Raw genomic sequence first — 12,220 nt, 5'->3', positions numbered from 1 at the left:
CATATCTGGCTAATAGGGCCTGTGTATTGGAAATTCTCCAGATATTAGCTGCTTGAGCAGCTACTCTTTTTCCAGAAGTTTCTAATATCTTTGACTCCTTGTCTGGAGGAGGGGCATCACCAGTAGTTTGCGAGTTGGCACGCTTACAAGCATTTGAAACCACCAAAGAGTCCAATGGCAGCTGTCCCTTAATATATGTAGGGTCCACAGGCGCTGGTCTGTATTTTCTTTCAATCCTGGGGTTAACAACCCTTGCTCTTGTGGTTTCTTTGAAAATGTCTCCTGCGTGTTAAAGGACACCTTTTAGCATTGGCAATGTCTTAACTGATTTCTCTGAAGTGGAGAAAGTGACAAATAGGAAGTCCTCTTCAATTGGGTCAGCATGCATTTCCACATCATGATTTTGTGCTGCCCTTTCAATCTAGGCGTTAAACGCAGCTGTATCCTCTGCTGGCGAAGTTTTGATAGGATAAGCAGGAGTGTCAGGAATAGTCTGTGACTCCCCGGGTCAACAGTGTCTGTCCAGGCTGGAGTCTGGTCATCCTGATCCGTGTCCGCAGGATAATTATATTGTTCATCATAGTAATACTCCATCTCTTCATTAGAACGTGTGGCTGAGTATGCAGAAGTGTCTTGGCCATGGCACCTTACAGTCTCAAAAAGGACAGGCGATGTAGAAGAATCCCTTTTCTTCTTGAGTGGGATATTATATGATTCAAGAGGATTTTCAGACCTGATTTTCCTTTGATAAATAGTAAGCCTGCCAGAGTCTGAGTCGATATGTAGCTTGGACTGCTCATCATAGGAGGGCTCATGGTACATAATGTCCTCTTCTAGAGAATGACTTCTCTTTCCCATCGACACCATAGGTGGTTCAATTCCGGGTTTCGGATAGAGCGCCTTATGGCGTGCAGTCGGGGGCAGTCCAAATTTTATCGGCGGCATTGTGTCTTTAGACAGGCTGACCTTCTTCGGGCCGGTGTCGACACAGGTCCGACCGACTTTGCATTTTCGCTAACGTGTTTTTGGCTCTGCGTCGACTTCGGCGTCTATTGCGTGGGAGGCGCGCTCTTCTGCCTCGACTCAACGTGCTCCTTCGAGCCGCTTGTGGATTTCGGCTCGATGCTTCGTATCGAGAACCTTCCGAGACTCGAGTCCCTTGTTTGTGTCGCTGTCAGTCGACCGTGTTGGTTCGATATGCTTGACTTTAGTGTTGGATTTCAGCGCATCGACCTTCGGCTAGACACCCTTTGATTGTGACCCTGCAGGTGTGTCGCCACTTTTTCTTCGTTGAATCTGATGGGTTCGAACCCTTCGACCCAAAGACTGTCTTCAGCAGTTTCGGTTTCGGCTCGATTGCTTTCGGTTTTGCTTGGAGTAGTTAGACCGATGGCTCGTTTGATATATTCTTAGCCGGGCCGAGATGCGGGGCTATAGAATGTTAGTCATGATCTTGGCTAAGGCCTTCTGGCGATGCCTTCAACTGAGCCCTTGGAAGCCTTTCAGTCTGTTTTGGGCCCCGTAACCACTGTCGGGCCTGGTTCATCGCTCGAGTCGTCATCCACGGCTCCGATGGGCGATACGTCGTCCTTTACCTAGACGACGTTTTAATCATAGACGTCGTCTTAGTCGTCTTCATAATAGTTGGAGCCATGCTCCGAACCGGGATCCGACTGCTGTTCTAGATCCTCAGTCTCAACGGCCTCCTCGTCGTCTTCATCCAAGATATTCACAGGGTCAGGCGCTGGCTTCGCCATAGTCTGCCTCGCTGTGCGTCGGAGCCCAAGTGTCTTCTTTGACCTGAATCGAGCACAAGCTAGACAATTGTCCTCATTGTGCTCCGGTGATAAGCACTTGTTGCACACAGGGAGTAAAATCGATGTGCGGGTACTTAGAGTTACAAAGGGGGCATCGTTTGACTGGGCTCCGTTCCATCGACGATCGGGCCTCTGGTGTCGAAAAGGCCACGCGTCTCTCTTCGACGTCTTGCTGTAGAATAACTGGAACAAGAACTCGGCACCGATCGAAAAAACAATACCGACGACCCCGAAGGCCTTTTGGCCTTTAGAAAGTTTCCGAACTTGAGTAAAGAAAAGTACATCCGAACCCAATGGCAGAAAAAAACAATCTGAGGATGGAGAGGATGCCCATGCGCACTGTAGTCCGGGGGAGGAGCCACCTATCTCGTGATACTTCAAAGACTCTTCCAGGACAACAATGTGCAATCATCCGGACCCAACACTAGGCGGCGATCTATGCACAGATATGAATTCAGCAGCCCACATGCCTCGAACATTTAAATAAAGTGTTTAGAAAAAAAAATTTGGTCCAGGAGTTTTAGCTTTACACAAATTAAGTGAATTTATTTTAAAAGGTGTCACGGGTCCCGCTCATATGTACTTAAGACAATCCCATGAAAAGAAATATTTTCACTTAAGACATTAAAAGGAAGTTTTAAACAGTGGGTAATAGTGAAGTACTTACCCAGCAGATCGGATGATTCATTTACTTTGCTTCCCCATTTTTTCCTAATCCACTCCCGGTAGTCGATCACTTCCTGTGTTACCTTAATAATTCGCCCCAGAGTGCTGCAAAAGTAATCAAGGAAAGGTGAAGAATGTCATAAATGTCATTTTAGTTGTCAGTGATGTTATAAATGAACAGAACAGGTCATAAATGAGGTCATAGAACAGATCATGAGTGAGGTTATAAGTAGTGCATGGCTGGTGAGAAGGTTATAGCTAGCGCTGCTAACTAACTTTTGAATTTGTGAGGGATTTTCAGTTCACTACGTTCATTTTTTAACAGACATTAAACTGATAACGTTATTTTAACCTTTGTTTTTTCTTTCAGTGAACTATAGCGTTTTTAACTTACTGTTTTAACACCAAATACATCCAACCCCCTTAGAGTACAGCCAAAGGGTTGGCCACAGCACCTTTTACTTCTTTAATAAAAGGGGAATGTAGCTGTGTGCTCCCCCTCACCGAGCCTCCTAAGGCCCAGAGGACCAGACTAACCAGGGCTTTTTTCCCCAGTATAAATTAGGGTGACTGTGCGGCCTACCTTCTCCAAGTCTCTTCCGAACCTGGGGACAGCCACTAAACGAACAAGTTACTTACCTTCGGTAATGCTTTTTCTGGTAGATACAATATCTGCCTGTGGATTCCTCACCTTGTGAATATCCCCCTTGCGTTAGCAACATCCGGAAATTCTTTCGTAGCTTCGCGCCGACGTCATAGAGGCACGGCATCGCGTGCGACTCTGCTGACGTCACCGACACCATATTAGGCCCACGCCGGCGTGATGACATCAGTTCCGCCTTTTTTTCCGTGCCTTCGAGGCACACCGACGGAACAGTGGCAGTAGAAATATACATAGTATACACAGTACACAAACATCAAGGTAACACCCGCAGTGTGAAACAAATGCAATAAAACATTTGAAAAAATCAATTCCTTGAAAATAAAGTAAATAAATTACAGTAACTTTGGTATGTAAATGTAAATGTATGTAAATGTATAGGCATTTATATAGCGCACTACTTACCCGTAGGGTCCCAAGGCGCTTCGACCGCTGCGAAACCCTTCCTGGTTTCCCCGAGAGATGGTCCCTTAATGGGTATCTCCAGGGTGAGACCAGGCATCCCCGGCGGTCTGGTGGGGCCGTTAGTGAAGATGAGGCAAGCTAATGCCCAGAGTTGCAGAGTGTGATCGCTGATCAGAGTGGGCACCGAGGCGAGAGAATTATCGAGTCCGCTGACCCAGGTCCAGAAACCTGCCGCGCCGGGAATCGAACCCTGGTCCCGGGCCGTCCTCTGCTCTCGGGTCTGCCGCCTCTAACCAGTGAGCCACACTACGGTATAGAAGAGTGGACAACAGGGAGGCGGGTGGGTCAGTGAGGAATCCACAGGCAGATATTGTATCTACCAGAAAAAGTGTTACCAAAGGTAAGTAACTTGTTCTTCTAATAGATACATCTGCCAGTGGATTCCTCACCTTGTGAAAAGATTCCCACAGCAGTCCCCACTCCCGGAGGAGGGTGTCCACTCGCGTATACCAAGAAATCCTGGAGGACAGAGCGTGCAAAAAGGCTGTCCCCCCTCACTTCGGAATCTAAGCAGTAATGCTTCGCGAAAGTGTGGAGGGAGGCCCAAGTCGCAGCTCTGCAAATGTCCTCTACAGGCACACCTCTAGCCAAAGCAGATGTTGCAGACTTTGCTCAAGTGGAATGAGCCCTTATACCCTCTGGAGGTTCCTTACCCGCCAGGGAGTAGCAGATCTTGATGCATAAAATTATCCATCTTGATAGCGTGCGCTTGTGCACTGCCTCACCCTTCCTGCAGCCAGCAAATCCGACAAACAGCTGGTCATCTGACCTGAACTCACTTGTTCTGTCCAGGTAAAAGCTCACCGCCCTTTTAGGGTCCAGACGGTGAAGTCTCTCCTCCTCTTTAGAGGGGTGAGGGGGAGGATAAAAAGGTAGGAAGGGTAATGGACTGCCCCAGGTGGAAAGGAGTTACCACCTTTGGCAGAAAAGCAGCCCTGAGAACCATCCGATCAGCATGAATGGATAAAAACGGGTGCTTTGAACTTAAAGCTTGAAGCTCACTTACCCTCCTTGCCAAGGTAATTGCTATCAGAAAAACAGTTTTAAAGGACAAAAGCCTCAAGGGACACTTGTGTAATGGTTCGAAAGGCGAACCCATTAGAAAAGTTAGTACACGGTTTAAGTCCCACTGAGGTACAATAAAAGGAGTTGGAGGAAATTTAGTGGTTAGGCCCTTGATGAACCCTAAAACAATAGGTGACTTAAACAAAGAGGGCTGGTCAGGCAAACAAAGGAAAGCCGATAAGGCCGACAAATAACCCTTAATAGTTGCCACCCCAAAACCCTGCTGGGCCAAGGAGAGAGCAAATTGAAGAATATTGGACAAACGAGCCCTTAAAGGGTCAATGGACTTCTCCCCACACCAAACAACAAACTTAGACCATCTATAGGAATAAATGGACTTAGTGGAGTCACGCCTGGCCGATAAGTTGACATCCACCACATAGTGTGGGAGAGAAAATGAACTCAGGTTGGCCTATTCAATCTCCAGGCATGAAGGTGTAAAGTCTGGAGGTGGGGGTGTAGAACCTGCCCCTCCATCTGGGAGAGGAGATCTGCCCTGCGAGGGAGACGGAGCGGCGAGCACCAGGAGAGGTGGAGAAGATCTGTGTACCACACCCTTCTTGGCCAATCCGGGGCGATCAATATAACTTGGGCCCGGTCTTGGCGAACCTTCCTCAGAACCCGAGGAATCAAGGGTATGGGAGGGAAAATGCGTAAAGGAGCTGTGAGTCCCAAGTCAACTGAAAAGCATCCCCCAAGGCTCCCGGCATCGGAAACTGGAGACTGCAGAATGACTGGCAGTGAGCATTCTCGTGAGTGACAAATAGATCCACCAGAGGAGTTCCCCAAGTCGGAAAGACCCAACAAACTTCCTCTGGATGGAGTCTCCACTCGTGGTCGGCCAAGAACTGCTGACGGAGAGTGTCTGCACGTACATTCAGTACTCTGGCCAGATGACTTGCCATCAGACAAATCTGGTGGTCCTGAACCCAGGACCAGAGAAGCAGAGCCTCTCTGCAGAGACACTGCGACCCGATTCCTCCCTGCTTGTTGACATACCTCATCGCGCTCGTGTTGTCCGTGAGAACTTGAACTGACCGACCGCGAAGGGAAGGGAGGAAGGCCTTGAGTGCCAAACTTATTAACCGCAACTCTAAAAGGTTGATATGATGCAACCTTTCCTCCGGAGACCAAAGACCCTTGACCTCCAGATCCCCCAGATGAGCTCCCCACCCTAGAGTGGATGCATCAGTTATAACCGTGGCCACCGATGGAGGTAGATGAAAAGGCTTTCCTCGTGACAGATTGCCTTCCATTCTCCACCAATTCAGATCCGCTGCAGTTTCTCTGGAGATCCTCACTGACTCCCTGAGATCCCCGTTGTGTTGAAACCACTGCCTGCGGCGGCACCCCTGGAGTGCCCTTGTGTGCCAGCGTGCATGGTTGACCAGCAGTATGCAAGAAGCCATTAGACCGAGCAAGCTAAGGACCTTCAGGACTGGAATGACTGCTCCACTGTGAAACAAAGGAATCATTTCCAATAGGTCGCGAATCCTTTGAGGTGGAGGGAATGCACGACATACAGCAGTGTCCAGTACCGCACCCATGAACAGATTGCACTGGGAGGGCACCAGGTGACATTTGGGTACATTTATCGAAAAACCCAACCTGTGCAACAACTGAGTTGACTCCTGCAGGTGATGGAGCACCTTCTCCGGCGGCTCTGCCTTGATCAGCCAGTCGTCCAGATACGGGAATACAGGAATCCCCGACCTCCTGAGATGTGCCGCCACGACGGCCATCACCTTGGTGAAGGCTCGTGGTGCAGTAGTAAGGCCAAACGGAAGGACCGCAAACTGGTAGTATTGCGACCAAACCGTAAAACGGAGATACTTTCTGTGCGACCTCAAGATGGGAATATGAAAATACGCATCTTGTAAGTCGATTGATACCATCCAGTCTTCTTCCATCAGCGCCTGAAGAACCTGAGCAAGGGTGAGCATCTTGAACTTCTCCTGCTTCAGAAACAAGTTCAAGATCCTGAGATCCAGGATTGGCCGAAGCCTGCCATCCTTCTTGGGGATCAGAAAATACCGGGAGTAGCACCGCTGACCCCTTTCCTATTCTGGAACTACCTCGATCTCACCCTTTCTGAAAAGCACCAGGACTTCTTCCTGCAAGCGAAGCAGGTGGTCCTCCGTGTAGGAGAGTAGGGTCTGCAATCCTATGATCACCCCAGATTTATGCTTTTTGCTTCACTGGTTTAAGACTTCCCTGGCTGTGGGACTGCTAATCAGACCCACAGCCTAGCTGTTCTCTCTCTACATTGACACGTGTACCTTAGGTGCATTTACCAATTGGTACTGGGCCACCTTATCAGACCCTGTATCCAGGGCATAGGTGTACCCAGGGCCTACAGCATGTATTATGCCACCCCAGCTGGCCATCTAAATCTGACACAACTGGCTGCACGACAGCTGGGGCAAGGTGGTGTAATCACCCTTTGCTTTAGATATAGTATACCTATATCTAACCCTAAAATGTAAATGTAAATGTGGGATACTTGTAAAGCGCACTGTTACTCTACCCGAGTGTCATGGCGCTGTAGACCGCTGGGGAACCCGTCCTGTTTTTCCCTGTGAGATGGTCCCTTTCTGGGTATCTCCAGGGTGAGACCAGGCATCCCCGGCGTCTGTGGGGGGCCGTTGTCGAGATGAGGCAAGCTTAATGCCCAGAGTTACCGAGTGTGTTCCCTGGTTAGTGTAGGCACTGAGGCGAGAATTATAGAGTCCGTTGACCCCTGGTCCACGACCCTGCCGCGTTGGGAATTGAACCCTGGTCCCGGGCCGTTCTCTGCTTACAGGTCTGCCGCCTCTAACCAGTGAGCCACACCTCTGGACACATGTATTCCCATCAGTCACTCCTATGGCAGGCCTTAACAATCCTGAAGGCAGAGTGCTTGGAATTATGTGAGATGGTGCTCTGGCATGAGCTGAGCCAGTCTGCAGCTTGCGGAACCAAGTCCTAATAGCTGTTCTAGGATAACGCGTACCATATACTCTTAAGTGCATTATTATCCTCGCGGTTATTTGCTATCTTTGGTATCGCTTTATCAAAACATGTCGAGTAAGTTGTCATACGAATTGGAATACTAAGCCCTCGCCAATTCTGGCGACGGGGTTAGCATTCCACCCTTCTAGAGGGACACGACATGTATGTAACTGTGAACCCCGGTTAAAGTTAACTCGAGCCTCAGCATCACAAAATGGATGCTGCCACCACAGACACAAGTCTGACCTGCTGCTGCGAGGAGCGAGGAGAGCTTGGACAAAGGGTTTCCTGTCAGGGGCGGTGCTAGCACCATCCCAGACAGGGTTTTGTGTATCCTAGGTAGGCAGGGCTCAGGAGGAACGTGACTGCAAGTGGCACCCCCGGTGCTCACTATGCATCTGCCGGTTTGAACCAGTTCCAGGGGCACACCAGCCCCTGAGCTGGGAAAAGTCCGGGCAGGGGAGAGGGGTGTAACCACCCCCCTTCCTGGTCCCACCCATGGGCAGGACCTAGTCGCGTGCCAGCCCCTTTCTTTAGAATAAAGGTAGGAGCGGGGACCCTTCCAAATTAGATCATCTTTGAATTCTGGAACTACTTTCTACGAAAGGAACTCTCGACTTCTTCTCAAGATTTCTCCCTTGTGACTAATGAGTAGTCACCCTGCATCAGCAGGCACCAACTAAGTATCTTGCGGTTTGCTGCACGTCCTTCCTCCGGTACCAGACCGACCAGCACGACGAGACCCGGACTCCCTGCCATCTCTGACCTCTACCTGCCTCTACAGCACAGCTGAGAACCGTGGGTGCGACGAGACCAGAGGACCCGGCTATCATCAGAACAAGCACGACACTGAACCAGCACGACCGCCGAGGGACCCTCGAGTGGGTGCACTGGGGTAAGAGAAGCCCCAACCCCAAGCAGCACGAGCACCGAAGTCCAGCCCCCCAGCATCCACCAGATCTGCGTGGGGCCCTTTTGCTTCCGTGTCGCTTGCCACGTTGTCCAGTCACTTGCCCGTTGGCTAGTGACCCTCCAGACGACGTCCTACGTTTGTTTCACCGCTGGTCTAGCTCCTCTAGACTAGCCCTTGTCTCCTCTTCAAGGGGAACTTCCTCGGACCCTCCTGGTCCACACCAGACGCCATTTTGTGTCGCCACGTGGGCTTGCCTTAGCCAAGGCAAGGCTTGTTGCCTCCTTCAACGGATCCAGCATCGCCAGCAGCAGACATCCGACGTGGGACAGCTCGCAGACCTCCAGCCTGGTCGACATCAGCGCCCTGGTCCGTGCAGCAGCAGAATCCAGTGTCACCTCTTCACCTGGCTGAGTGACCTCGACCGGTGCCATCCTGGTGCCCACCTAATCACTGGCTAGTGATTCAGAACTCGGTCCCCTCTGCTTACAGGTATCATCCTTCACTAATCCATCCTTGGACCAGCCCGGAACATCTTCACTGGTCGCCTGCCAGCAAATTCCACTTCAGGCTCCTGGTTCGTCAACGAGGATTCCCGACGTCACTTGAACCCTATGCAGCCGCAGCCCCTGGGCTAGGTAAACCGAGTACCACGGTGCTCCAGCGTAGGACTACTCTCTAAGTGTCTAGACCCACTTTCGTTTTTGACCTACCTAGTCGGGTTCGCCCGAGAACACTAACTTTGCATTTACTAGCCTCCATAGACTTTGTCCCGCATTACGCGTGAGAGTTTCCACTCTGCACACGGCGCTCCTAGGTCTCCTGCTTCTAATCTATGGGTTCAGCATTGTAGGCCTAGCGATTCTAAAGTCTCTGAGAATAGTTACTTGCCTGCTAGTAATTCGCATTCCACTTCCATAGTATATGGTTTTGCGTGTCCCTCTGGCATTTGTGTAAATTGTGCGACTTTCAGTATTTCTTTAAGAGTTTTGTATTGTGCTTAGCACCCTGTCCTCATAAAGAGTCCAGGGTTGTTGTGTTATAAATAAATATCCTTTTATTTTCATAACAACTTGTGTGGTGTCCTTTCACTTGGTGTTCAAGGGGTATATGTGATGGTATAACAGAAGGCTTAACACGCCCTCTAGAGTTTAGCCTAAAGACTGCTCTTGTCCATGCTACTAGGATAGCTGGTCTATAAGGCTGACTTACAACCAATCATCAATAAGGGTTGTTTGGCATGATACACGGTGATCACTAGAATAGTGAGCACTACATATCAGGCCAACTTCTCACACTCCGTACAATAACCCTGGCAAGGAGGGTAATTTGGGGGAAACTCCCGAAAAGGAAGAGCATACCCATTCCCCACGAGATTGGAAATGGATTACATCGGATCTTTGGGTTCTAAATCTCGTAGGAAATGGGTAAGCCGGCCCCCCACTTGGCCTGCATGATCCAGAATGGCGGATCTAGGGCTGCTTTACTGCGGTGGCAGGGGGCTGGGAAGGAGAAGAGGAAGAAGAGGAGGAGGCAACTTGACGACCTCTGGGGCGTGCTCTGTCTGCCTCTGTACGCCTTATACAGAGTGTTTTGCTGCTGCTGAGGCTGCTGCTGATTGGACTTGAAGGAACGAAAAGAAGTTCTGCCAAAACCTCTAAAGCGTTTTCCAAAGGATCCCCTGGTCTGAAGGCCCAACGACTTAGCTGTTGCGGTACTGTCTTTAAAACGTTCTAAGGCAGCATCTGCCTTCTTGCCAAACAGACCAGATCCGTCAAATGGCAGATCCAATAACGCAGACTGGACATCCGTGGAAAACTAAGAAGACTTTAGCCATGCAGCTGTCCTGGTAGCTACCGAAGAGCCCATGACCATAGCTACAGAATCCGCTGTGTCTAAGCCACTCTGGATTACCTGCCTTGCTGCAGCGTGAGCGTCCAAAATTACCTCCTGGAAGTCCTTTCTATCATCTTCCGGTAACTTTGGCACCAATTGTTTCACAGTGTCCATAAGGGCGTGGATATAACGTCCCATCAGACATGTCGCATTTGTGGACTTAAAAGCCATGCTGGCAGAGGAGAAAATCTTTTTAGCAGCCTGATCCTGTTTTCTCGACTCCTTTTCTGCAGGTACCTGTGGGAATGCTCCAGTTGAGTTCCTGGAACAGGCAGCCTGCATCACTAAACTCTCAGGCAGAGGGTGTGAGGACAAAAATTCAGGGTCGTCTGGAGCAACTTTGTATCTCCTGGCAACAGCCCTAGATAGTGCGGGAGCCGACAAAGGTTTCTTCCAAACATCCAAAATTGGCTCTGCCAGTGCATCATTAAACGGCAGAATTGGTTCAACCACTGAGGATGGAGAGTGAAGGACCTCCGTAAGAAGGTTCGATTTAAACTCAGCAGTTGGCAGAGTAATGTTCAACAAACTTGCTGCCTTCCTTATCATATGGTAAGGAGCCACATCCTTTTAGAGGGTGCATCTGGCACTGAAACTAAATCCCACTCAGGAGACAGTTCAAGGCCACTAGCCACTGTTAGGTCATCAAAAGGGTCAGTAGTGAAGTAGTGTGGCTCACTGGTTAGAGGCGGCAGACCCGAGAGCAGAGGACGGCCCGGGACCAGGGTTCGATTCCCGGCGCGGCAGGTTTCTGGACCAGGGTCAGCGGACTCGATAATTCTCTCGCCTCGGTGCCCACTCTGATCAGCGATCACACTCGGCAACTCTGGGCATTAGCTTGCCTCATCTTCACTAACGGCCCCACCAGACCGCCGGGGATGCCTGGTCTCACCCTGGAGATACCCATTAAGGGACCATCTCTCAGGGAAGCCAGGAAGGGTTTCGCAGCGGTCGAAGCGCCTTGGGACCCTCCGGGTAAGTAGTGCGCTATATAAATGCCTATACATTTACATACATTTACACACAGACTCCTGTAGCTCACCCTCCTCCAAATTATCTTATCGAAACCTTTCTTCCTAAAAGATTCTGGGCTTCACGCCACGACCTGTGCTTCAAATAAGAGGCCGACGGATCCACTGTCGACGGCATAGACGTCGGACGAGCGATTTTCGTACGAGGTCGATCAGGGTTCGGTATCTGAGTTGATGGATTTGGGGGGGGGGGGGGGGTCGATGGAATAGGCGTTGATGGCCTCACCGGCGTTGGAAAATGCCAATGCGTAGCCGGCATGAAGGGCATAAAGGGCGCAGGAGCATAGATCTGGTAAACACCCAAACCATACGCCAACAGACCCGTGGGACCAGCAGGAGCCCCAGTGGGATACATAGCCCTGTTATATATCCAAACATTGCGTTCAGGAACTGCGACGGATCCTGACCTGGAGCCGGGAAGGCAGGGTACATACCCCCAGGCTGCTCATGAGGGTGTGGAGTCGAATCTACGTCGACGACCTCTTCGGGCTCGTGCACCGGAGTCAACGGACCAGCTGGCAACGGAGTCTCTCCCTCACCAACCACCTCCTCCACACCTTCATCCTCCCGACCTGAAGGATGGGATGGTGCCGGAGATGGATTCGCTACCTGCCCCGGTGAACCTGGCAAATTCAGAGGTGACACTCCACACTCGGCGTCCACTCTTCCAAAGCCGAAGACACCACGACCTTTTCAACCAGCTTCACCTGCGACTTCG

At 50.4% G+C, this 12,220-nt stretch overlaps 1 protein-coding gene across 1 annotated transcript in view; it reads right to left on the bottom strand.

Annotated features, from left to right (window-relative positions):
• TENT4A (terminal nucleotidyltransferase 4A) overlaps positions 1 to 12,220 on the bottom strand; it is a 694,370-nt gene that overhangs the window by 91,856 nt on the left and 590,294 nt on the right. The window contains exon 9 of the mRNA XM_086965283.1: positions 2,485 to 2,588. Within this exon, the coding sequence (XP_086821409.1) occupies positions 2,485 to 2,588 (104 nt within the window). The remainder of the gene's footprint in view (positions 1 to 2,484; positions 2,589 to 12,220) is intronic.

This window comes from Lissotriton vulgaris, chromosome 4_1 (assembly GCF_964263255.1).
Source record: "Lissotriton vulgaris chromosome 4_1, aLisVul1.2, whole genome shotgun sequence".
Lineage (NCBI taxonomy): Eukaryota > Metazoa > Chordata > Amphibia > Caudata > Salamandridae > Lissotriton > Lissotriton vulgaris.
The sequence above is the reverse complement of the archived record's forward strand: the minus strand, read 5'-3'. Positions and strand labels throughout refer to the sequence as shown.